The sequence below is a fragment of the Tiliqua scincoides genome, chromosome 2 (genome assembly GCF_035046505.1).
Source record: "Tiliqua scincoides isolate rTilSci1 chromosome 2, rTilSci1.hap2, whole genome shotgun sequence".
Classification (NCBI taxonomy): Eukaryota; Metazoa; Chordata; class Lepidosauria; order Squamata; family Scincidae; genus Tiliqua; species Tiliqua scincoides.
In genome coordinates, this window is record NC_089822.1 from 195,886,926 (window position 1) to 195,913,645 (window position 26,720).

Here is a 26,720-nt window from a genome sequence, read left to right on the forward strand (position 1 = left end):
GGTACCAGGACATTGTGTCCCAGTCATGCTCAGGTTCTTAGCGACTATGCTAAAGTAGCTTTTGCTAGTGCCAGGCTTCACTAGTGCTAGGCTTCATGGTAACTTTTTCTGCTCTCTCTAATAAGAATATTTGGCTATAGTGAACTGTGCTGGAAGGGCATTATGGGCTTGGGATCGACAGTGGGGTCCCCATTCTCATACTTTATTTAAGGTTATGGCATTAAAAAAGTTGAAACAACTGCACTAAAATAAAATGTAAAGTAATGCAATGTAATGAGAGTTAAGTAACCAGTACTTCTGATGAAGAATGCCTCCATCAGCTGACTAGGTGCATTTCCACTAGTTATTAAATTAGGGGGAGATCTTCCACTTGTCTCTCCAGTGTTGGGAAGGATGGGAAAATTCTGTCAGAGGGTGCATAGCAACTTCCTGCCCTAGTGGTTAACTGAACTACAGTAGTTCTATAGATATTAACAAATCAGCAGATGGCAATACTTCAGCTTACATCCTATTACTGTTTGTGGAGATCTTTGAATATTAAACATATGACATTACTTCTGACATTACTGAAATTAATGAGTATTTTTCATTGTGTGGGTTGAGTTTCTAATGACTAGTAAAAGACATTACTAAGGAATGGGGCCCAGTCAAATCCCAAAAGATAAGTATTTGGGTGGGGGGTGGAGAGCTGCACACTTTGTACTGCAAGCTCAACTAGGTTTTGTATGTCACGGTTGATAAGCATTTACAGTTTATAGTTGCTTCAGAAATTTTATTTCTGCCGGATATGGGGCAGATTAACCTTCTGGCCAGTGCTAAATTCCAGGGATGTGCCAGAGCCACAGTACCAAGACTCAAGTCTCCCCCCCCTTGACTCAAGTCGACCATGAGTCATAACGGCAACTGTCGTGACTCATCCAGAGCCGTTTTTGCATCATTTTAATTTGAGTCCGAGTTTTTTCAAGAAGTGAGTCAAGCCATGGAAGTGGCAAAAACAAAAAAAAAGCAACCACAGGGTTGAAGGCACACACAAAAGTGAGCCTTGACTCACGTCTGGGTCTTTTCATTTTTAGGGTAAACCCCCTGAGTCCCCAATCAGTGCCCAAATTTTTGACATGCGTGACTCAAGTCCTTATGAGTCACAGAAAACACGTTTTTGCCACTCGAGTGACAACAGTTTAATTTTTTAAAAATCATTTCTGCTGTGCTGATTCATACATACAAGGTAAAAGCAAGCCCCCCTTTTCTGATGAAGTAACAAAACAGTAAAGTATATACATAAAAAAGGAAAAACTGATGTAATTTATTTTTTTTTAGCAACCAGGCAGTTTACAGCTTATGTCCTAGGCAATAGTTTACAGACTGTCAATTGGGAAGCCTTAAGAAATGCAGTGTTCATTCTCCAGGGAAGAGGTTTTGAACAGATCACTGTGCATGTATTTAAAATAAGTTCTAGAAATACAGATGGGTAAAAAGGACTCTAAATAAATAAAAGTAGGTATGAGGTTCCTCTTTGTCCCAAGCAAGGCTGTTCCAGCTAGCTGGTTTGCTCCAAAGTACCCAGAAGTTATATCACTGTTGGGTGCTGTGGAGCCCAATTACTCCAGTTGTGTCCTACTGGGAAAGGCCATTCTTCCCTGACAGCCTTGATCACCTGGGTCAAAGAAGGACTGTTTAAGTAACCACCACAAGGAACGCAACAATCCCAACAATTCAACATATTCGGGTGGGAAGATCATGGTTACGTTAAAAGATTAAAATCCATGTGGTTAAAAAAGTCCAACATTTTGCTGTGTGACTTTTTCAGAACTTCATCAGAGAAATGAGCCTGGATCAGACAGGCTGTTAGAGAATAACCCGGAAACAGCAGTTAAAAAGCAGCACCCTCTAAGGCAGTGATTTTCAACCTTTTTCGTCTCATGGCACACAGACAAGGTACTAAAATGGTCAAGGCACACCATTTGTTTTTGGACAAATGACAAGGCACACCTTTCTGTTGGTGGGGGGCTCATATCCCCAATGGTCCTATTAATAAATGACCCTCCACCAAACTCCCGCAGCACACCTGGGGACCATTCGCGGCACACCAGTGTGCCACAGCACAGTGGTTGAAAATGGCTGCTTTAAGGTGCTTAACAAGGAATTAATTGCTTAGCTGTAGAGTTCTGATATTTTGGGGATGTTTAAGACATAAAAAAGCCAAGGTGCCACCTGCATATAAAGGCCATGCTATACTTACTTACATCAAAGGCACAACAGACAAGATTAGTAATATTCTTCATAAGACAAATTTTAGAACAATTTTCATGCCAGCTATTAAAGTCCAGCAACCCCAAGGATAGGAGACAACAGCTTGATATCCCTGGCATGTATAAGATACCCTGTGAATGCTATCGGGCCTACATAGGCACCACCAAACATTCTATTACAACCAGACTTGAGAGGCACTGCCATCTACTGCACCTGGATCAATCAGCAATAGCACAGCATGCAATAGAAACAGGTCATCAAATAAAATTCAAAGCAACACAGGTTCTTTCTAATAACAGTTTTTGTTTCCCAAGACTTTACAGAGAAGCTATAGAAATAAACATCCCCAAAATATCAACAGAAAAGCTCTACATATTAGCAATACGTGGCTTCCAGTCTTAAAAAGAGCAGACATCAAAGAGCTTTAATGAAGAGTTTTATAAGGAAGCTTTATAAGGAAGAGGTTCCCAGCAGAGATGGAGTACTGTGACTAGGCTAAGTTTGCTTTAAGAATGCAGTCAGCAAAAGGGTTACCTCATTTGCCAGCCAGCTGAGCAGGGCTTGCATTGGCCTCCCTCCTCTAGAGTTGGCACAAAAGTGCTTTACAGAACTTTCGCAACACTTTTCGGCCAGAGCAAGGCACTTGAGCCAGTCAAGGGCACCCTCTAGATTGAGCACTGAGATTTCCTCTGCATTAGCTTTCAGAAGTTGATGGCAGCTGTAGAGAGCCTTGATCAAACTCTGCTTTAACTCTCCCCTCCCTCCACCTTTTTCTGCTTGATAGTGGTAAAACTGTTTTGTTATTCTGATGTTTGAGTCACCTTCATTCACAGCCCACTCAGTGGCATTACTAGGATTCCCGTCACCTGGTGCGGGAGGCCTGCGTGTCACCCCATTCAGTGGGCGGGGCAACGCCCCATGTGGTGGGCATGGTGATGTGCCATCGCCCCACCCCCACTGGTTTTTTCGGCTGTACCTTTGGTTAGAACACAGATATTTCAATGTGGTTTGTTTCATTGCATTCTGCATGAAATTACGCATTGATTGATATTAACATGATGGTATTTATTCCTCCAAACTCTGATTTTAGTGGTTTTGAAAACTTGTAGAGTCACACACACGCCCACCCATGTCAACTTACTCACACCTTATTGCAGCAGTTCTCAAACTTTTAGCACTGGGACCCACTTTTTAGAATGACAATCTGTCCAGGACCCATTGGAAGTGATGTCATGGTCAGAAGTGACATCATCAAGCAAATTAAAATAAATAATTATAAATAATGAAATTAAAATAAAAGAAATAATTAAATAAGGGAGAGCCAGTCCTGTTCCACCAAGTGAATCCACTCTGAAGTAAGTCCTATTGTGGTCAATGGGGCTTACTCTCTGGAAAGTGTGGGTAGGATTGCAGCCTGTTAGCCCAATCCTGTGCATGTCTACTCTGAAGTAAGTCCCATATTGGTCAATGGAGCTTACTCTGTAGTCTGCCTGCAATAACAACCCCCCAAAAAGAATCAGTGAGATTTCCAGCCCTCCCAGTGCCCAGTTTCAAGTTCTTCTATTTCAGGCATATCCATATAAAGACCCACCTGGCTTTGCAAGTGCAAAATAGAAAACATTCCCCTTACCATTCAAGCCTCTTTTTTTGTCCTTTTTAGTGGGGGGGGGGGGAGAGAGATGCCTTCTGGAACATATGTTGAGCTTCAGTTCCATCAGATCGGGACCATTCTGGTGTCCTCACATTCCCCTTTGCCTAGCCTGACCACCAGCCAAGGCTCGTCTGCCTACTCACGAGTAAACACAACCGTGAGGCTGCTTCGCTTTCCATAGGGCTGGGAGGGAGGGACCGCCTTCTCCCTTTTGTGTTTTTGGGGGCTGCATTCATTGGATCAGGACCATTCTAACATCCTTGGAGTCCTCTCAGCCTGCCTTGAATCCTCTCAGTCCTTGCCTGGACTAAGGCAAGTTCGCCTACTTGGGAGTAAATGCGGCCATGTGGCTTTGTTTCGGACTCAATAAAGGCAGCTGGGAGGAGGCAAGGACCTCCTTCTCGTGTTTTGGGGGGCTGCATTCATTGGATCGGGACCACTGTGGTGTCATTGGATTCCTCTCAGCCTGCCCTTTCCGACAGACTATGGCAAGTACACCTACTTGCGAATAAACGCGCGATACGGCTCGCTTTCACTTTCCATAGGGATCCATTCATTTTTTCTTTCTGGCGTTTTGGCCATAACTTTTGAAGGATAGGGGCTATTTCAATTCTGTGTTTTGCACTGCACTCCGTTGGACATTCCGCATCCAATGGTGTATGGCACAACAGGGTAGCTCCAAAGGCCATGAAGTTAGCGCATCCTCCCACCAGAGCGCGTCAGCCCCCGGCGTGTCACCCAGTGTGGCCCATACCCCCTAGCGACGCCAGTGAGCCCACTTTTTTCCCTTCCAATTTTAATGCTTCGCTATGCCCTGTGAAATTTCAGCTCTCTGTGTGTCTAATCACCCTTGGCCCCACTGAGCACTTCCTTCATCCTGTCTTTCCCTTCTGCTCTCCAGGAATCTCCAGATTTTCAGAAATATCCAATGTTATAGAGCTGTTTTCCCCCACTGCTACAGCAAGGGGTCACTCTTTTCAAAGTTATTGTCTCCAAGCAACTTCCCCATTTATCTGTTTGCTTTTTAAATAGCTGCACCTGCTTTAATGCCCAACAAAGCCCATTCTTGGATGTTCATAACTTGAACTTCTTCAAGTCAGGGACTTATAAATGATTATTAGCAGCAATACCACAGTGTTGTATTTTTTCTTGGGTGAAAATGGAACGTAATTTTCTTATCTCACTCCCTTGATGTTGAGCTCCCTCCTTGGGAAGAGAGGGGGGCAAGGGTGACTAAAGGAAGGCAAACCAAACAGAAGACGGGGATTATTTTTTTAAAAGCACAGTGAGAAATAAAATGGGACTTGCAGGCTCCCACCTTCATCCTATTCGCTCCCATGTATAGGTATCTGGACAGAACATGTCTTAAATACCTGTATGTCCTCCTCTTTCTCAGGTAGGGGTTCATGGTGCATAAAGATTTGCCTGAAGCTAATGTCTTCATGTTCATAAAGCTTCTGCGTTAGCTGGTATGTGCGGTCATGCAAATGCTGAAGCTCAGCCAGTTCTTCTCCTTCTACCTACGTAAAGGAGAAGGAAGTTGGGAACAAAGGGAGTGCAGGTCAGTGCAAGGTAAGAATTTGTTCAGAGTTGAGTGCAGAACAGAGTCAAGGAAAGTAAGAGAGATTAGAGGGTCTACTGCAGTGGTGGCGAACCTATGGCACACGTGCCAGAGGGGGCACGCAGCACCCTCTCCGTGGGCACGCGGTGCTGAGCCAGGCAGCCTGGAGAGGGGCGCTGAAGCTGCGGGTCATTTTAACAGAGGCTTTTTCCGAGCCCCCGTGTGTTGGGAGGGCGGGCTGCTTCCCTCCTCTCCCTTCACCCCCACCGGCCCCACATTGGTTTCCCTTTTCAATTTTGCCCACTCTACAGGCTTAAGGTCCCGGTTTTTCCCTTCCCCAACTCTCCAGCAGGCTCAGCCAATCAGCATCCAGCAGGCTCCTGGCTTTTTCTGTTGGAATGGCTCAGGGCCCTTCACTGGCAGACCACCAGCCAATCCTGAGCTGCCCTCCTCCTCAGCCATTGCCAGCCCCGCCCTTCCCTGAGCAGCTCCCCACTCAGCACCAGGAGAGGCTTTTCCTCCACAGCAGAGGAGACATCTTGCGTGTCTACTCAGAAGTAAGCCCCATTACAGTGGATGAGGCTTATTCCCAGGAAAGGGTGCCTGGGATTGCAGCCTTGGAGCCTGCTCCTGTGCGTGTCTACTCAGAAGTAAGCCCTATTAGAGTCAATGAAGCTTACTCCTAGGAAAGAGTGGCTGGGATTGCAGCCTTAGAGCCCACTTCGGTGGGTGGGGCTTTCTTAAAAAAAAATATTTTCTTGTTTGAGAAAATGAGCAGTGGCAAGGTCTTACAGCCACCCCCTCCCTGCCAATATTTCTTTACCCAGCATGTAATTAGTCTGTGGAACTCTTTGCCACAGGAAGCAGTGATGACAACTTGCCTTTAAGAAGGGATTGGACAAATTTCTAGAGAAAAAGTTCATTAAGGGTTACAAGTAATAGTAGGTAAAAGATGTTAATATACGAGTTGTTTTTTTCTAAACTAAAACCTCAGTATTCAGGTTAAATTGCTGTGTTGGCACTTTGCGATAAATAAGTGGGTTTTGGGTTGCAGTTTGGGCGAAAAGGTTCGCCATCACTGGTCTATTGGCACCAAAGATGATGCCTCTCCTCCATCCAAAAACATTCCCTTTGCCATCCCACCTTTCACTTGTCCTGATCCATCAGAATTTACCATAAGAACATAAAGAAGGCTCTACTGGATCAGGCCAAGGTCTCATGTAGTCCATCTTCCTGTATCTCATACTGGCTCACCAGATTCCCCTGGGAGCATTCATGACAACATGATATCAGTGTCCTGTTGCCACTCCCTTGCAAGTGGCATTCAGAGATAGGTTGCCTCTAAAAGAGGTTGCATATAGTCATCATCTTCTCAAGCCACAGTACCCTAAAATTACACCTGCCTTTCTCAGCCAATGTCTATAAGTCTCTCCTGGACCCCTCCTGAGTTGCCACCCACTTTGTGCATGCATCAAGGCACACTTTAAGCTGAAGCTGCTCTGGGTTGCCTCAGAGCTGAAATCAGTAAGCTGGTTATAAAGCCACAGTTGGGAATTCTATCTCATGATCTCCAGTTGAAGCATCCCATCATGCTGTGTTACAAAATACTACATTCTTTGTCAAAAGACCACTACCAATGAGCCAAAAAAAGTAATTTTGCCTTTTCCACCCATTCTATCTACCTCCCTTCTTCCTTCTTTGTCTCCCATCCCCTTCTCTCTGGTTCTCCCCCACTCCCTTGAGGCGCAGCCTAAATGCCCACATATGGAACCATCTTAATCCCCAACTCACTCTTAGACTGGGTAAAATTCTTGGCCACTGGTCTCCTCTAAACTGCCTTCCTCCTTCTCATGTGCTGCCTATTAACTATACAGTCTTTCCCCCTTACCTTCTCATCTTCCAGGTACTCAATATCAGCAGTGTTGTAACCATCCCTGTGCCCCCGTCTCAAAACCTTGAATCGACGCTTGCCAATAGTCTTCACCAAAGATCGTCCATCAGGCAAAAACTCTATTTTCTGAATCTCCAGCATGCAGCCATAGTCAGCAAAACTGGAGAGAAGGAAAACAATATTAAGAGGGGAATAAAGAGTCATGCTGGCTGGTTTGGATTACTCAAAACTTAAGCTATTATCTTCTATATAGAATAAATGATCTGTAGTACTGCTGTTCCTCTTTGTGAGGCTGGAAAGCAGAAGTGGAAGAGAGTTTGTGGCTTGCCTTGAATTAACAGGACTGCCACCCTAGCATAACCAAAAAGGGGAATGCAGCCACTTGGACCCAGGAAATCTGCACCCCAGAAATGCAGTCATTGTTCAAATGTTCTAACAGAGAAAACTCTCTAGTTACATTTAATCTGGGTTTGCAACCCATTGTTGAGTCCAGCATTTGACCCATAACACCTTTCTGTCTTTTATTACCAAACAGCTACTGGTTGCAAATAGACCACTGTTTCTCAAACTGTGGGTCGTGAGCCAATTTCAGTTGGGTTCATTTCAATATTTTATTTTTAATATATTAGACTTGATGCTACCATGGTGTGTGCATTTGGGGAAATGTTACAGACCTGTACTTTTAACAAGCAACTATGTATATTGTTTTAACAATGATAATATATGGGACTTAATCCTGGGTAGGATTGCAGCCTAGGATTGTTAAAAATGTTCCTGCTTGATGGTGGCACTTCTGGTCATGACATCACTTCCAGTGGGTCCTGACAGATTCTCATTCTGAAAAGTGGGTCCTGGTGCTAAATGTGTGAGAACCACTGAAATAGACAATACACCTACAATATAAATTGTTTCACCTTTAGTGAAACTCAAGTTAACTTTCATTGTCCAGCTTGTTCATTTACACTCATGTCCTCCTGATCCACAGAAGTGTGTTGAAAAAGACTAATTTTTAATGCATTGCTATTTTTTCTATAGTTTAAAAAAACCATATAAAGTATTGAGAGTCCCAAAATATGAATTTATTAAGGCAGCAGACAATGACAGCAGAAAGGAGAAGCTCAGTGCTCAATGACAATCAGAAGATTACATCCCATCCTCCATCCCCCCAAGTAATAAATGGAGACTGAAGACCAAAATATATTTATTTCGATAAAGTTATTCTAACCATTGGCATCCTGAAACATGTAACAAGGGACAAAGCCTGCGACACGCATGAGGATTAGGAGACCACAATGACAGGCTTCATCACTCACCTCTTTCCATTCTCATACATACACATGCCAAACATCTTTGTTCCGGTCTCCTGACACCTTCGCATCATGAGGCGGTAACGAGGCTCAAACACATGAAGGGGACACACAATGCCTGGGAATGACATTATGCACACAAAGATGGGGATATTCTTGGTGAGGCTGCAGGAGGGAGAAAGGAAAGATGCAAACGCATGTTCTCAGTAGGGATAAAATACCTCATATGGCATACAGATGGAAACAAAACCAACCTATGGCATACTAACACAATCTGACAGGGATACCCTCTGCTTCCTGAAGTATGTATACTCAGAAAAGCGGTGGGTCACTGCAATACTAGCTCACACAAAATGGCTCTAGGTGGCCACAAAGTGCTGCATCCAGCTGCTTTGGGTGCCCGTTTGAAGAAAAGTGGGGTGTAAATGGAAGAAATAAAATAAATACATTTATGAAGGCCTTAGCTGGACAGAGGCAGATGGTTGCTCCCTTTTTCTTCTCACATGACCTTAGCTTGACGTAAGCTGGTGAGAACTGAAAGGTAGGAGTTGTGAAATAGAGAGAAAGAATGGGAGAGCTACCAAAATCTAGTTCAGTGTTTCTCAACTAATGGTACAGGTACCACCAATGGTACTTGAGGTGGTGTCTGGTGGTACTTGTGAGACCCGTGGAAACCTTTCGGGCAGCAGTGAGACCAGGAACATGACTCAACAAACAGCAGAAGGCTCCAGAGCATGCTTTTCCGCACTCAAAAAAGCCCTCCCATCCACTTTGAGCCTCTTATCTGGTGTTTGCTGTGTTGCATCTGGCCTTCCAACCCAAAGGTAAATGGCAATTATGTCATCAACCGTTACTTCCGGTGGTGCTTTGAATAGGTGGACAATGTGAAGTGGTATGGCAGAGGACAAATGTTCAGAAACACTGATCTTATTCAAAGGGTCTCATCTTGGGTGCCTAAGGAAATAGTTCCTTAAAAACAGGTATTCCTTCAAGATGCCTTCCTAAAATACATGGATATGAAATCTCCTCCCATATCACATGCAAAACACAAAGATATAAAGCATGCCCAAAAGGTTTATGTATACTTGGAAAGTTCTGCCATCTCAGCCTGGTGGACACATTTCCTGTCTGCCATTTCTGAGGGGAAGACAGCAGATATGAGATCTTCCAGGAGGACTGTCGTGCTGTATTTTCCAGCCTTCAGGTACTGGAAGAATAAGAGTCATATTGTAGTATTTTTTAAAAAAAAATAGAGGAAGTAATTTCACATCTCTTAAATATTCCTTTTCTGAGCAGATGTCTCACTTTTAATTTGTAAAAAATGTTTCACAGAATGCAATTGTCAGCACGTATCAGAATATCCCAGTAGCCTCACAGCAAGATGAAATCTCCCTCTGCACCTAGCAAAAGCTAATCAAACCTGCATAAAACCTCTTGAGAGTCTTTCCAGCATGCTCACTTTCTCTCCCCTGCCCTTCTTGTTAGTTTACTTAACATTCAGCCTGAAAAAGAGTTCTGGAGAGCTCACTCTTAGTCTGTGATTGCCTACAGTGCAATTCTATGTGCGTCTACTCGGAAATAAGCCCCATTAAATTCAATGGGACTTACTCCCAGGGAAGTGTGCATAAGGATTGCAGCCTCAGTAAATCTTAAGAAAGGTATTGCCCTGCTTTAACTGTTGTTCTTAGGTTGCTGATTCTACTGATGTGCTGCTTACTGTGTTTTTATTAGGCTGTCAGTGTTAGCAGAGCATTTTACATAGTGGTCATAAGCTGCCTTGGGTGGCTTGTCAAGACAGCAAACAAATAGCCAGTTGCAGCAAACCATAAGAGAGACTTGCAGCACATTAAAGATTACACGGCTCCCTCTCTGAAAGCCAGTGCAAAGCAAGAGCACCAGGAATTATGGTTGTGCAGTTAGACTTCCCATAGCAAGTCTATGCACAAAGCCCAACAATGTTTGCAATGCCTATTGTCACAGGATGCCGACACATACTGTGCTTATCTACGGCAACCTTTTTATACATAAAAAGGAGTTATTGCAATTAACTATTTTAAACACTCCTTTCGTGTTTCACTCATTATTCTGAAACAGAAAACACTGTCAATTTTTAACAGGATTCAAAAAATGATCAAATGATTAAAAAAAATTAGGGGAACTCCCCCACCCACCCATATTTTGTCCATTTTCCGGAACTTCACCTATCATCCTCTGCGCTATTATTGCTGGGCTTTACCCTGGTTTAAAAATTTTCTCATTATCCTTGGGTTGACAACCACAAGGTATCACTAGGCCCCGTCTCATAAATCTCAGGCTTTGGGATACATCTGACTTGGCAACACCATGCAAGAGGGAGGAAGCAAGAGGGAGGCACTCACTTGAACGGGAAACAAAAATTAATTCAACATGTTGTGTTTTCTAAATTCCTCTCTTGCCTGGTCTCTCCTGTTTTTAAAAGTGTGTGTGGAGGAACTATTCCACTTGCTTCCAGGGGTATAAACCAAGTTTGTCGGTGCAGAAAAGGAAAAAAAACCCACATGAATCCTGCAGCACTTTATTTCGATATTAGCTTTTGTGCGCTGCAGTTCACTTCCTTAAAGAGCTACAAGATTGTTTTACTCACTCACTGTTTACTAGTTTTTGTGCTTCAGAACAAGTGTGAGAACAACGATGATGACAAAATATGTTTCTTTTTTGCTTTTTTTTAATTTAAGGAAAAAACCCTACAAGATAAATGACATATATAACTCTCCTGGACTTGTGTGTTCCTTTGTTTTTGTAAACTGTGGGTCATGTGTTCTTGCTTCCGATGTTTGAGGGGAGAAAGCAAATAAAAAACACACCTCGAGTTATAAATGGTGCAGTTGTGTGTGTGTGTGTGTTTTTCTGTTGTGGGTTATCTGATGTGACTAAATAAGCATAATTCAAACTCAGGATTTTTGAGGGGCAGTGGGAGCTGTCTCACATTATATGGCCAACTGTCCAAAAATACATAGCCCAGAGTTCTTACAAAATATATTTTCAGAGAATAAGGAGTTGGATAGCAGAAAACTCCTCTATTTCTGAAGTCTTGGAGCAGAACAGGGTGTACTGTGATCTGCAGGAAACCCTCCCCCATACATACAGGATCATATAGAAAAGAACAGTAACAGAATACAGCCCACAGAAACCATTTCCATGATCATAACAGCACTTATTTGCTGCTGCCACTGCAGGCCACCTCCATATATAGTTTAATTTATGAAGATGTATCTCCAAATGATCTCATGCAACGGAAGAATTCTACTGAAAAAAATAAGCATCTGGTTTGCATGCATGAAACTGCCCTTGATACCTTCATATTCCATTAATTTGTTACAAAGTAGGAAATGCTACCTGTTGAACAGATGCCAGTGTGCTTATGTCTACTCTGAAGATACATCTCCATTTGGAGTGTGTGGGCAATTTATCTCCCATTTTAACACTTATCTTTTCAACAAAAAGCATTGTTATGAAGATTCATAAACTGGAGCGTCTAAGTATTATTTAATGTTCCCATTTAACTGACATTTAATGTTTCTATTTAATGTCTTCCAAATTCAATTTTTAGGCCTTTTGTGTTATGCAAAGACTTACCTGGTTAAGGCATGGTACTTGCACGTCTCGTTGGTTGTTGGCAACCTTCAGTCTCGAAAGACTATGGTATCGCGCTCTGAATGGTGGTCCTGGAACAGCGTCTAGTGTGGCTGAAAAGGCCGATTCGGGAGTGACAATCCCTTCCACACCGGGAGCAAGTGCAGTCTGTCCCTGGTCTGTCTCCCTGGCTATGGGCCTTCCTTCTTTGCCTCTTAGCCTCAGTCTGTTGGCCAAGTGTCTCTTCAAACTGGGAAAGGCCATGCTGCACAGCCTGCCTCCAAGCGGGCCACTCAGAGGCCAGGGTTTCCCACCTGTTGAGGTCCACTCCTAAGGCCTTCAGATCCCTCTTGCAGATGTCCTTGTATCGCAGCTGTGGTCTACCTGTAGGGCGCTTTCCTTTAGGCACGAGTTTCCTGTAGGCATGAGTTCTCCATAGAGGAGATCCTTTGGGATCCGGCCATCATCCATTCTCACAACATGACCGAGCCAACGCAGGTGTCTCTGTTTCAGCAGTGCATACATGCTAGGGATTCCAGCTCGTTCCAGGACTGTGTTGTTTGGAACTTTGTCCTGCCAGTTGATGCCGAGGATGCATCGGAGGTAGCGCATCCTCTCACACCTGTGTAAAAGGCTAACTGGCAGCAGGTGTAGCATTTTGGCACAAAAAGTTGCACTTGTGAGAATTTCTGCATGGACAGCCCAATCCTATTGGGCTGCCCACAGGCAGAATGAACGTTCCGCCAAGTAAAATCTGAGGAAAAATCTGAGGGTGAGAAAGGCAGTCTATAAAATCAAACAAATAATGTGATGCAGAATGCCATCCAGAAGGGAGAGGCAAGTTGGACGTGTGCACTCACATCTCTCTTTATGGATTAGCTGGGGCCAGTCAGATATATCCCCTAAACAAGCCCATCCCTTTTGCCCCTCAAATAAAACTGCCTCTCACTGCCTAGAATTTGCACCCAAATTCAGAAGGTCCTTTCCCTTGATGAAGTGAAGCGGCTGGAGAACCATCTCTTACCTCTCTCAGGCTCTGTTTGCAAAGCGGGCAGTTGGGCCTGTGGTCCATGCAGCGCTCCACGCACTCCCTGCAGAAAGTATGGCCACATGGTGTGGTCACTGGCTCAAAGAACAGGCTACAGAACAACCAGAGGCCAAAAAAAAAAGGGGGGGGGACTATCAGAAACTGAGGCAAGAAATATTTCATCAGACGCATTATTATTAAGACAACCAAGATGTGTTAGTGAACGCATGGTTAGTTGGTTGGTTTTGGTTAACCTGCATCTGTGTTAGAGGAGATGACGTGGAAGTGTAGTGCTGGCATAGTATCTAACTTTTGAACAGTATTAAATCATTTTCCTTCATTCTTTTTTTTTTTGGTCTTGTTTTTAAGCCAAACGGAGGTTACTTTCCAAACAGCCCTTGTAGACTGTCGAGCTGTTTTGCACTGCCAAGGCTAAAATGAGGTCTACAACTGGGACAATACAAGGGAGGAGAAAGGTTATGATATGAGAACATACAGAGCTGTCAGGAGCATTGCTAGTTAGTATGTTCAATAAACTTCTTCCTCTGGTAGCAGTCAAAGAAAATCCTCAGATACCATTCACCTAATTTGGGGGAAGGGGGTAATTGCAGTACACGTGCCTTCACTATTCAAAGAGTCTTTTGCAGGTACAGACACATGCAAACCAAAAAGCTACTGTTGGCTGAAAAATTTAGCTCTTATATTAAAACTCTCTTTTCATCTGATGGCATCAGCCCAGCAGGCTTTTCTAAAAACATGACAGCACTTGAAAACATCCAGCAGGAGATTCCAGCATTGTTCAATAGCTTATCTCACAAAAAAAGTCTCCTTTGATGCCTTCTCTAGCAGTTGAGCCATTTTAAGCTTTGAAATATGGTATACCTAAGGCTGGCCCATCTATGAGGCCAACTAAAGATGTTGCCTCAGGCAGCAGTTTGGTGTGTGTTGTGTGTTCTCTTACATGCCTCTACTGCTCCTCTTTCTATTCCCTAGACTGGAAAAGGAAAAGGGGAAGAGAAAATGTGGAGGGCAGTACTGAGCTAGAACATTGGAGAGTGACAGGAGGTTGGCACATCTTCAGGTGAGGGGGGCAGCATTTGGCCTGTCACCTCCAACATCAAGACATTTTGGGCAGCTTCGAGAATATAAAAGGGCCAAAAATCAAGTGGACAGCAGTTGCTTTGCACAAGTGGAGCTCAAGATTTGATCACAGGTTCAAAGATGTCAGGTGACAACACAGGAAAAGACCTCTGCCCCAGTCATGGTGTTTAGACAAACTCACCATGGAAGAGCAAGCTTGCAAAGCAGTTTTCAGTGCTCTTGGGTGGCTATTGTAACACAGTACGAGAAGTGTAGGAAATGATTCTTAAAACAGGCACTCCACAACCCTGCCATGCTGAATGGAAGAAGTCAGCTTGTAGCCTGTCCTAATCATCCAGACAGCTACATAAGCAATCAATGACTAAGAACTCTGTGCTGATGTACCATGGGAATCATATGTACTTATCGAGGAGTATTTAATCCTCTGAAAGAGAACTGCTTAGGATGGGTCATAAGGCAGGGCTTTGTAACTTGTACCCTTATCAACAATCTTAATCCCACATATCTAGTGCACACACTGCAAAAACACACTGAGACTTTGCCAAGGGTCAAGAAAAGAGAAAGAAAAATTTCAGGTTAGGATACAAATGCCTAGTGGGGGTTGTTCTCAGAAGACTGAGGAATGTTAAGAAAAGAAAGACTGAGCTGGCCTGGAAAAGCTGCACATGCAGTGTTAGATTGCATCAGTGTCACCATGGAATGAATGCGCATCATAGAATGATTGAACTGGAAGGAACTTTGAGGGTCACCTAGTGTGACTCTCTGCTCAGTCCAGTGACTGCTATAGTATTCCAAAAGGTGGCTGTCCAATTCTCCCTTAAGAACTTACAATGAAGGAGAGCCCACTATTATTATTAACATCTTATTTTTATTAAGATGGTTCCAGTGCTGGGCAGCAATCACGGTTACCAAATTCATCCTCATTTGTAGCCTGGTTCTACCTCCCTGTATTTTCAACCCTCCGATTCTAGTCCTGCCCTCAGAAGCTCATGATAAAAAACTCTCTCCTTATATAATCAACACAAAGAGTGGATGCATGGGTCTTGCCATCCCCATCCTCCCTCTCTCTACCTGTTTATTTATTTAGAGGTTTTATATACTGCTTTTCAGGTACTCAAAGCAATGTACAACATAAATGTTAAACACAGATAAAAGCATTTAAATAAAATCATCAGAATAAAACAATTAAAAGTTAGATAAGAGCAGATTAAAATATAAAACGATAACATAAAAGCAGCAAGAAGAATTAAAAAGGGGGTCCCTAGAGATCCCTCCCTCCTCAAATGCCAAACAAAACAAGTTTTAAACCATTAGAATTTAAAGTCTTTAAACCCTGCCAGAAACCACGTAACAAGGGGGCTGTCCTCAAGTCTTCTGTTAACCGATTCCAGCAATGTGGTGCCACAACCAAGAAGGCCCTGCAACCTGCTGCCACCATCTTGGCTGCAGATAGCAGCGGCATCTTAAGTAGTGCCTTCTGTACTGTAGGAGGAGATGTGGGGATTATATGGAGGTAAGGTTGTCCTTCAGGTATTCTGGTACTATGCCATATAGGGATTTAAAGGTTATCTTCAACACCTTGAATTGGGCCTGGAAAGGACTGGGCAGCCAGTTGGAGCAACGGCATGGAAGACTCAGCATGCCAAGCTCAGGTGACTACTCGTGTTACTTGTGTTTTAAAAAGCACTACCAGTAGCACACAGTAAGAGTGCCCTCCAAGAGTTTCAAGAGCTGGTGAAATTAACTGGAAAATGTTTTGACCCAAAATTAATACACCTATATTTTCATAAAAAGTTCAACAGACCAAAGTTCTCTCACGTGTGATTAGAAACAGCTTGATTACTAAAAACAGGCCCAGTAAACAACCATAAGTAACTTTTGCTATTATTATATGTACACTATATAATTTATATTTAAAAGATGTAATATGCATAAATATTTCTTTCATTTCCTTGCAATATGTGACCTTTTCATTCATTCCAAGCATATCAACAAAAACTTGCTGTGACCTTGGTATCACACAGGAACATAATATACCTTAACTAAGGTTTAGGTGGATGAGCTTTGGAGACAGAGTTGGTAATTAAAGACAGCTTCATGTCAAATATAAATCCTTTCTAATCATTAACCTGTTGGCTGGGTTGAGGAAAGTAGGCTTTAAATCCTGAGAGCTCAGCCCCACATCATCATTCACTTCCACTTCTCCCCATCATTGCCTTGATTAATGGGGAAAGGGCAGGCTTGAAAAGCTTCACTGAAGAACAGAGAATGGATCTGTTTAAGTGGGCTATGGAGGGAAGAATAGGCATCATGACATACACATGGCAAATCCCAAGGCATGATCTGAGGGCACAGGATACAGACACCTTGCTGAGGCTAAGGGGTCTGGAGCTGCCTTGTACAGAGCCAGACTTTGGGCACAATCCTAACCAAGTCTACTCAGAATTAAGTCCTATTTTGATCAATGGGGCTTACTCTCAGGAAAGTGTGGTTAGGATTGCAGCCTTTGAGTTTATCTGGCCCAGCAACTCTTCAGGTTTCAGAGAAGAATGAGCTACTGGAGAAGGCATGTTTCAGAGAAGACAGTTCTACATGGATATGCCAGGGAGTGAAACCAAGACCTTCTGCATGCAAAGCAATGAGCAAGACCCCCTCCATTGGATGGAAGACTGCCGGAGAACCCCATGTACCTCAGTGTTTATGATGGAATAAAGGTGGGATATAAATATGAACAATACAATAAAATAAATACAGTATCAAAAAGTGTTCATGTCCAGCTTGGATCATTGATATACTGCAGGCTGAGGCTAATTATTCGGGTGGGTTCTGTTCCAAGCACTCACATGGATTAAAAAAAAAACGCACTATAGCAAATCAATTTTAAAAACAAAGTTTCTTTGCTCTAGTGATTGAAAAACAGCCTTGCTGACCTTTTGACTCTAAGAATCATTAAGAAGACAATCCATCAGCACTTCACTCAGCCCCTCCCTTCACCAATGCAAAATAATCAAGGGAGGGGTCTGCAGGAGAGAGAAGGATTGATGGATTGTTAGCCTGCTGCCCTCCCTCTCTCTCTCTCTCTAAGGAGGCTGTTGTTAAAGGACTGTTCAGTTTTTAAAACTGATTTTAAAGGGATGCATTTTTCCCCTTCTCCAGGGATCAGCACATTCTCTCTCATTTGCAGGGGCCATTCATGTTGAGTCAAATCTGTGAATAAATAGGCTGGACCTGTATAGCAGAAGGGTGTTCAAACCCCCCCCCCCCAAAAAAAAGTAAAATAAAATCACACAAAGACCAGCAACATTGCGTAAGGACTGATGAGGAGTGGCCTTGCAGGGCTGATCTCAGACCCTGCTCCACTGGATCCTATGTTCTGTGCTGGACTGCAAAGCCTGGCACAGAGCTCCTCCAATCCACGCTGCCAAAATAGCCAGCGCAGACTGGCGGAGACCCGTTGCAGGGTCTGTGCCCTTCCCCCAAGGAGACTCCACCGGCTGCCATGACATCAGACATAGGATGCAGCAATAGCCATTTTGGCACCACTGCTGCTCTGGGCACTGGGCAGCTTAGGATTGGTCTGCTAGTAAATAGTATAGGATTATAATATGTAATGGAATATTCAAACTGATTGTTATTCCCCAATTCGACCATCGGGTTTTCAAGGCCTTTTCTTAGCCTTTTCTCTAAAAATATGAATTTCTTTTGTTTTTGAATACAATGCCCTGTATGCCTTTACAAAAACAGGGAAGCATTATTTTATGTGCCATGATGGTTCAGGTTTCCATTTTCAGCTTGCTTTTTTGTTTCTAACTTTTTCCCAACTGACAAAAACTGAGAGGTACAATTGGGGGGAGCTGCTTGCTATACTGTATATATTTGTTCAAATTAAACCAAAGGCAGGTATACTTTTTTAATTCTTTCAAGATACCCTAACAACATAACTTAGGGGTCCAGTCCAACTTTCTAGCACAGTCGCAATAGCAATTCAGTCCCAAGGTAAGAGAACAAACATTCCCTTACCTTGAGGAGGCCTCCATGACTGCCTCCCACCTCAAGATGCAGTGCACACCTGTTGGGTGCTGGAAAACTGTGTAGGATTGGGTCCTTCACATGCTAAGTTAGACAAAGTATGTGCCCTGCTCTTCAAAAATTCAGGTCAGTTAAGCTTGAGTTACGAAAGCAGGCATTGCATAGTTTTTACCTAGGAAGTTTTGCAGATAAATACTATACCATTTTCAGGCCAACTTAAGCAGTCTTTATCAGGCAGCCATTGAAGAGCTCCGATAGAAACTGACCGTATGCAAAGAGAACATTCCAAGTCCGTTGTACTCAGGAGGGCCCCAAAGTCTGGCTGAGCGTCCTGAGAGGATTTAGCTCCTGTGGTTTCTGCTAATGCTCCCTCTTCCATATCTAGATAGCAAGATGAAAAAGTAGAAGGAAAACAATGAGCATCATACATTGGCCCCACTCTTAAGTCTCTGTGTTTCTCCCACTTGTGCCCTAAGAAATACTTTGCCTTGTGCACGATGATCTGATCCACAAATCAATTCTGTAAGCAAAGTCATAGCGAAACAAACATCTGTGCTTTATATGTTCCTATAGCCTACAACATCAACCCAAGGGCTACTTTGGTCTCATGTTTCATTTGGATGGCAAGTGAAATTGCCCCAATAAGGACACCATCTCACACATTGCATATTTAGATGTACATCAGGGCTCTGAAGCATAGCTGTGGAAAACATGTGATCGCATTTACCAAGAAGTTCATGATTCACTGTTGAGTGTAAGCATGGTGAATAATTACTGCCCATATTGCAGAAATGGAACATGGTCCATCTGTAGTAGGACCTTGCAAGAGGGATCTGAAGGCCTTAGGAGTGGACCTCAACAAGTGGGAAACCCTGGCCTCTGAGCAGCCCGCTTGGAGGCAGGCTGTGCAGCATGGCCTTTCCCAGTTTGAAGAGACACTTGGCCAACAGACTGAGGCTAAGAGGCAAAGAAGGAAGGCCCATAGCCAGGGAGATAGACCAGGGACAGACTGCACTTGCTCCCGGTGTGGAAGGGATTGTCACTCCCGAATTGGCCTTTTCAGCCACACTAGACGCTGTTCCAGAACCACCTTTCAGAGCATGATACCATAGTCTTTCGAGACTGAAGGTTGCCAACAATAAAAGTAGGACCTTGAACTTAATATGAAGTTTTTAAAAAGTGACTAGTATCGTTTATTCCAAAGCATTTAAGATGCCACACGTACAGAATTTAGTGCAGGGAAAGCAAGTGACCTTTGTTTTTTGTAGAGAGACACAAGACACTCATCCATCAGCCACATATGTCAACATTCTTACCCCCTTTTTTCTTTGTGAGAACACCTGAGTTTGACATCTTCTTCAGCCATCCTGACATGGAAAGTTCTGCCTGGCTCTGATCAGACACAGCCAACTTTTTTCCCTTCAAGTCCTATATAAAAAAAATTAAAAAGTTAAACACAAGAATTTCCATTTCTGACCAACAGGCCCAAAAGTGGTCGAGACTACAAGTGAAGTGAATGAGTGCGACAAGTTCACATGAAAGAAAAGAATAATTGAAAAGTATAGCATCCTGGAATACTTAAATGTTGCAGCTCTGTTGGATTTTGCAAAAACATCCACTTCTTGACTACCTTTTTTGCTTTACTACAGCTTTATAAAACCTTTGCTGGTGACACCCATTTCTCACTTCCAGAAAGAGCCTTGTTTCTCCAGTGAGATCAGATTGCACAAATAAAAAGAAGGATGCATGAAGACTAGATCACCTCGAATTTTCCATGGCCAAATTGTAAACCGACACTGAGCTGGGCCGAGCTGCTAGTCTACATGATGTGCATAAAGACAGATACACACATATTCCAGCATATACCTCCCCTACACAATCTCCAGACCTGCACTAGCTAAAACATTCCATGCTGCTTACCTGTGTAGGTTCCCCTTCAAAAGGCACAAATAAAGGTGGTTCTTTCCCTGAATCAGACAGTCTTAAGTCTGGACTAGCATCACTATTTGGCTCCATGACAGTGCCTGTAAGAGGGGAGCTATGGTTCATGAGAATCTGGTAACAAAAAAAAAAGTTTGAAAAATAAAGTAAGAAGAGAAACTGCAGGTTAAACTTTAGTTTTACATAACGTTAGAGCAGTGCTTCTCAAACTTTTTAGCACCAGCATTCACTTTTAAAAATGAGAATCTATTGTGACCCACTAGATGAAAGAAAGAATTGTAGTAGTTATTTATTTATTAAATAAATACATTATTACTTAATAATAACCGGGGTCCTGTGCTCCCAAGGCTGCTAGAGAAGTTACGTATAGCATATGTGGCAGACATTTGCAAGACTCTCCCTAGAAATGGAGTTCATGGACTGTTCCCCCAAACTTTTACAGTCATTCCAGGGCACCCACAAGGCCGAAGTAAAGAGCAAAATGTGCAGTCAGGGACTTCCAGGTCAGACAAAAAGCTGAAACTGGGTTCACATGTGAACTACATTCCAATTACTAGAGAAAAATCAGAAAATGTGACATTTTAATTTGGGGCTATGAAGCTTACCTCATACCACAGGTTGGCAACTAATGATTTTCTTCTGCAAGTCAGGGAAGTGTGCGTGCAAGGATTTCTTTTTTAAAATGTTTCAAAAACTTTTCACAAACCACCAAACATCAGCTCGTGACGCACTGGTAGACCCACAGTTTGACCCATAGTTTGGGAAACACTGCATTAGTGACAAATGGCTACCATACCATTTATTGTGTTCCCTGACAGTCCAATCCTGAGCTGCGCAGGGCTGCGGTGTTGCCAAAAATGCCTGCCACAGCATCCTGCACACTTTGGGCAGCCACCAGTGACTCCTCGGGTAAATGGAGAAGTCCCGCAATAGAGCTACTCAATTCACCGCCAACCAAAAGTTCAGCAGTGAATCAAAAGCCACTGTGTCAGGCGGTGAGCCCAACACAGAGGCTTTGGTTCCAGTGGAGTGTTGCTCCCTCCCTCCCCTCTGGAACACCTCCTCCCTGCCCTTTTTTAATAGTTTGCTAGTGATGTGCCTATCAAAGAATAGCAAGGAAAGCAAGAGGTAGAGAAAGGAATAGTCAGGCACCTATCAATATTTGCATATGATGCTACTCTATTGTATTGGTACAGTATTATCAACAGATCACCTACATAGATCTCAATATGAACACAACTCATGTGCATTTTTGGAGCATTACAAAGTCCTACTACTGAGCATGACACATATCCACCAAAGATGTTCACAGTTCCTAATGCTCGTATTGTCTAACTTAACTCCTAGCAGCTCCCCTGAGCTTTTCAAGTTCTCGCAGTTATTTTGTTTCAAGGCTGTCTCTGTTTAACTTCTCAAAATCTAAAGTGTATAAGTCAAAGCAACTGTTTGCTTAAAAACAGAGCTTTCATTTTTGTGACTAGAACAGCCCATTTGGTGAATTGGGGGAAAGGAAGGGGGGGGGGAAAAATGCTTCTTGCTTTTAAGCCACATGAGTAGTCAAAACGCATATTATATGTGACCTGTAATAACAGAGGATACCTGGGATCCTGTTATACTACGTAGAATTGTAGAAAGCTCCATTCCAGGAATTGCCAGTGCAAGACTCTTTCATTCTCAAAGCTTCACTGGAAGCTAAATGGCCATTGTGCATTTACCTTCTCTGCCTCATACTGAGCAGCATGGAAACTGGAATTCAGTCGGAGACAATGCTGGAACTGCAGGAGGGCCTCTGATTTTTGTCCCATGGCCAGGAGCACCTTTCCCTTTCTATAAAAGCCCTGCAGAGGAATGGATAACATTATTTTAAACAGCAGCTTCTGGGCTTTCCTGCTTCTACTTCTACTGCAAAACCTTGCATATGGAAAGTATTACTGCTCATAAGTTATTTCTCACCAAGATATAAAAGGAAACAGAAGCATGCTTGACCTGACAGATAGCAGCAGAACAAAACCTGGAGGAGGATTTCAGGATTCCCCCCCCCCCCACTTGAGAAAGTGCTACTACCACTCAAAGAAGCGGACAGTGGCAATGCTGGATTTGTCAGAGGAACATAAGCTCTCTTCATGCTCCGCGTGTGCTCTTTGAGCATTCAGGATGGGGTTTCCATATGTGCAAGCAGACTCTCCTGGTGCACCACATGGATGATGCATGGTTAGAGGTGGATGTGCATGCATGTGGATGTGTGGTGGTACTGGGACGGGCAATAGAATTTTGGACTGGCAGAACTGGGAGGTGGGTCCAGGTGGCAATTCAGCATGGACTGTATCTACTTGCCAATGTCTTGCTTTCAGCAGAATGGCAGGTGGTTGGGCACGTAGACATGTTTGCTATACATGCACAGTCCTTCTCCTTCTGAAATTCTTCTGGATGCACAGGTGTTGAGGTAGGAGGGGAAGTTCAATGTGCACTTGGGGGCTTCTTCTGAGTAGAGTTTAAAGGACAAGTACAACAAGCCACTAGATTAGAAGAGAATTTCACCAACCCCCACAAAATGACAGATGATGTTATTCTAATTCCACAAGGTAGCTCATCACTGCTTTTCTTACTACCATCTGAAAATTGTCCATGAGCTTCTCCATGTTATGTGATTTCAGTTAACAAATCAAAAACCTTTACCTGGTCTGACCCCCATCAACTGAGCCCAGTTTCACCAGATGTGCTCACTTCTGCAGGAGCTGGATCTATCCTTCCAGTCTGTTAATAGTTTCTGCCCAATTAGATTGTGGACATGCAAGAAATGAGTTTAACAGAATAAAGACTGTGTATGACAGGAAGCCAGACAGCTCTCAGGGTGGGGCTTTGCTTTTTTCTTTAACCCAATAGAGTTGTCTAGGCACATTGAGCCTAACAAGAATTGACAGATGACCCGATTAGCATAATAGGGCATTTACACTCCATATTTGAAACTGAATGCTTCACTGTGTTGGCAACCTTCAGTCTCGAGAGACTATGGTATCGCGCTCTGAATGGTGGTTCTGAAACAGCGTCTAGCGTGGCTGAAAAGGCCAATTTGGGAGTGACATGCTTCACTGACGGATTCGGTTAGTGTGTTTCCGAACAAGACCCACCTAGCAATGCTGCCAGGAGAATGCCCAAGTTCAGGATTACGGATGAACAGCTGTACTTGGCCTACAGGCAACATGCTGGCACTTAGAAGTTAGATTTGCAAGACAGCAACTGAACACATTTACTCTAGTTTGTCAGTGCCTATGGAAGGGCAACCCTTGCCTCTGGCAACCTAATCATCAGTCACAAAGTCCTATCGTTTGTATCTAGTGTGCACTCAAACAGACATCCCATTTAGCGTTTTATCTCTTTCTCCTTCGGTGTCAGCATGGTGAGTTTGGGAGACTCCAGGACTCCTGGGTACTTAGTTAACGGAGGCGCCCAGAGATCACCCCCTGGTTTTGAGTGAAAGAAAACCACCTTAACCATCACTGCAGCTACTCAAACAACTGGGCTGCTCAGTAGAGTGAGCTCCTATTTAAACACCTGCAGTGCTGCTTAATGGCAAAGAGAACAGCTGCCCCCTCTATAAGAGGGTGAAGTGTTTTCTCAGCCTGCCAAGGGGCTCTCTCCTTGTCTGCAGCCCCAGTTCAGGCTACAAAGATTCAGCTGCAAACCATGGTTGGAACCTTGGTGCTTTCCCATTTCTTCCCTTTCTTTCCCTTAGTCTTTCTTCTTCTCCTCTTGATACCACATCATCCCTGATTCTTCAGTCCCTGTTTCCCCAGGTAGCACTCTGATTTCCCTAAGATGCTAATATCCTCTTCCCTCTCTGTTGGTGCCATTATATATCCCCTTCTACTTGTAAGGATTTACACAGAACAGGCTCTTAGTAAGGCCATCAAGTCTTCCATAACCTGTTTATAGACACTTAATGGGGCTACTGGTCTCCAGTAGCCTATGAAAAGAGTGTCTGTTTACACAACAAAGGCACTAGGTAGACCTGAATGTTCCCATAACAACCTACTCACATAAGGGGGGGGAAGACTGAGAAGGGAGTTGTTAAGTGATGCACATCTGTACTCTGTCTCTCTCTTTCTTCCATATGGTCAAGAAGGGTGGGTGGGTGAGTGACTGTGTACATTGCATTATATTATCTTTCCCATTGTTGGATTCTTATTGCCACAATAAAAACTATCTATGGCTGCAACTATATCCTTGCCCCCGTTCCCATTTTAGGCCATTCCATCAAGGTGTGCTACTGCACTTGGTCCCTGAACATGTGATAGATTTCCCACATATTACACATGTCTGAAAGTATGTCCAACAAGGACATGTCCAACTTCTTTGATATGAAGAAATCAGGAATTGGAAGAAAATAGATGCTTATGAGAAAATAGTAAGGGAATTATCCTCAATTAAACATATATGCTCTTTTGGAACACAGAGACACAGGGTTCTTCTAGAATCATCTTATAGAAAGATAAAGAATACGATGCTTGTAAAAGCACTTGTTTAGAAAAAATAGTTCTAATGATGCAACCATATGGATTCAGATCTTGCTCTGTGAATTCAAATCTACATTCCTAAGAAGAGGTCCAGAAGACATTTCCCTCTTCCATGGGGATGCAGGTCTAGTATCCATTTTGACATAAGGCTTCTTCAGTAAATTCTAATACTAGGCGGGTCTTGTTCACAAAAGTTAATGCTGTAATTGACAATCAATGTTAGAATATATGCAAACATGTACAAGACTTCAGAGACATTAAAAAGAAAACCACTTGCCACAAACTCCTATGTACACAAAAATCAAAGAATGTGTTTAGGAAACTGTTTCTAGTTGCTCATATGTTTAAAGAGTGTTTTTGGTGGATATGGACAAAGATATGCTATCCTCTATTCCTTGGTCATACAGAACAGTTAGCCTACTATGAGATCTCCTAGCTCTTTCAAAAACACTCTTAAATTGTTAAGACCTAACTATGTGCTGTATGAGCACACTGGGCTGTAACTGGAGTTGTATGAGAACACTGGGAAGAATACTGAGCGGATGCCACTCAGTTGTGGAATAACCTTCTTACAGAGACTCATCCAAAAGTCTGAGAATCTTCCAAGAAGTGGTATAAGACTTTTTTTTTTTCATCTGTGGACTTCTGGCAACCAGAAGGGAGGGAGGGAAAGGGAGGTTTTAATCATTATAGCTTCGAAGTTACATACTCGGAGATTCTGAGATGGACAATCAATTAAATGAACAAGAAATTGTTCCTTTTCAACTGGCTGAGCAGCATGCCAGTTCAGGCTCAGTCTCTTACAAAAGCTGTTTCATCTCACTAGTCTAAAATATATCTAGGCAAAGCAGTTGTTCTGCAACTACATGACATATAACTGCCCACCCAACTCACCTCACACTCTTTGGGTTCTTGTGCGCATAGCATCTCCAAATCTTCCAGAGCCTCTGGATATTGTTGCAAAGCTGCATATGCCTCTGATCGGTAGACCCTCAGTTCAAGATCATCTGGAGCTGCATGTAGAAGCAGAAGCTAATAAAGATTGAATGGTGACTCTATACCAAGAACAACAATTTCAAGTTGGTGTAGGATGGTGCCAACCTCCAAGATTGAATCATTGACCTGAATCATCTACTGCATACCATAGAACAGATCCAAGGGGGAAAACTGTGTACGGTCCAATGAATTATGAGTAGTCCAAATAGCTTCAGTGATGAGAGGCACTGTACATATGAGTTAAGTGCTTCAAACCTGTGCCAGTCAATATGGCTGACAGGATCCAGCAAACAAGAATCGCAGAGTGCATGGCAGATTGTTCCTCCACAACACTTACCAGATTCGTACCAGTATCAAGAAACCCAGAAGTTGTCGTCTGGGATACATCTTCACTTTTGAGCAAGGCAAGTATTATATAGAAACAGTCTCTAGAGCAGGGGTGCTCACACTTTTTTGGCTTGAGAGCTACTTTGAAACCCAGCAAGGCCCGGAGATCTACCAGAGTTTTTTTTTACAATGTTTGCACCATCATAACATATAACATTTATGTGTACAATGTATGTTGGTGTACCTTGAACCCCACTGAGTATAACAGGACTTACTCCTGAGTAGACATGCCTAGGATTAGGCTGTGAGGCTGCAATCCTAGCCACACTTACCTGGGAGTAAGCCCCATTGAGTACAATGGGCCTTACTCCCGGCGTTTCCTCCCAGAGGCACCTGAAGGGGGGGGGTCGGCACTCCGCTATCTACTCATTTTGCCTTGCGATCTACCGGTAGATCGCGATCCACCTATTGAGCACCCCTGCTCTAGAGGCTGAGCTAGAACCTTTCCTTCCT

General features: G+C 43.3%; 1 protein-coding gene across 4 annotated transcripts in view; it reads right to left on the bottom strand.

Moving 5' to 3' along the window:
• Nucleotides 1-26,720, bottom strand: part of LOC136639443 (LON peptidase N-terminal domain and RING finger protein 1-like) — a 55,556-nt gene that overhangs the window by 15,106 nt on the left and 13,730 nt on the right. For 3 of the 4 annotated variants that reach the window (XR_010793679.1, XM_066613635.1, XM_066613633.1), the window contains exons 2-11: nucleotides 25,779-25,897; nucleotides 22,086-22,208; nucleotides 20,350-20,484; nucleotides 19,746-19,857; nucleotides 18,696-18,810; nucleotides 13,297-13,411; nucleotides 9,746-9,867; nucleotides 8,667-8,825; nucleotides 7,351-7,513; nucleotides 5,275-5,421 (exon numbers count right to left, since the gene is read on the bottom strand). Coding sequence is in view for 3 of the 4 variants with exons in the window: in XM_066613635.1 (XP_066469732.1) it covers nucleotides 5,275-5,421; nucleotides 7,351-7,513; nucleotides 8,667-8,825; nucleotides 9,746-9,867; nucleotides 13,297-13,411; nucleotides 18,696-18,810; nucleotides 19,746-19,857; nucleotides 20,350-20,484; nucleotides 22,086-22,208; nucleotides 25,779-25,897 (1,310 nt within the window). In the remaining variant the exon portion in view is untranslated. The remainder of the gene's footprint in view (nucleotides 1-5,274; nucleotides 5,422-7,350; nucleotides 7,514-8,666; nucleotides 8,826-9,745; nucleotides 9,868-13,296; nucleotides 13,412-18,695; nucleotides 18,811-19,745; nucleotides 19,858-20,349; nucleotides 20,485-22,085; nucleotides 22,209-25,778; nucleotides 25,898-26,720) is intronic. The other variant, XM_066613634.1, reaches the window with a different exon arrangement.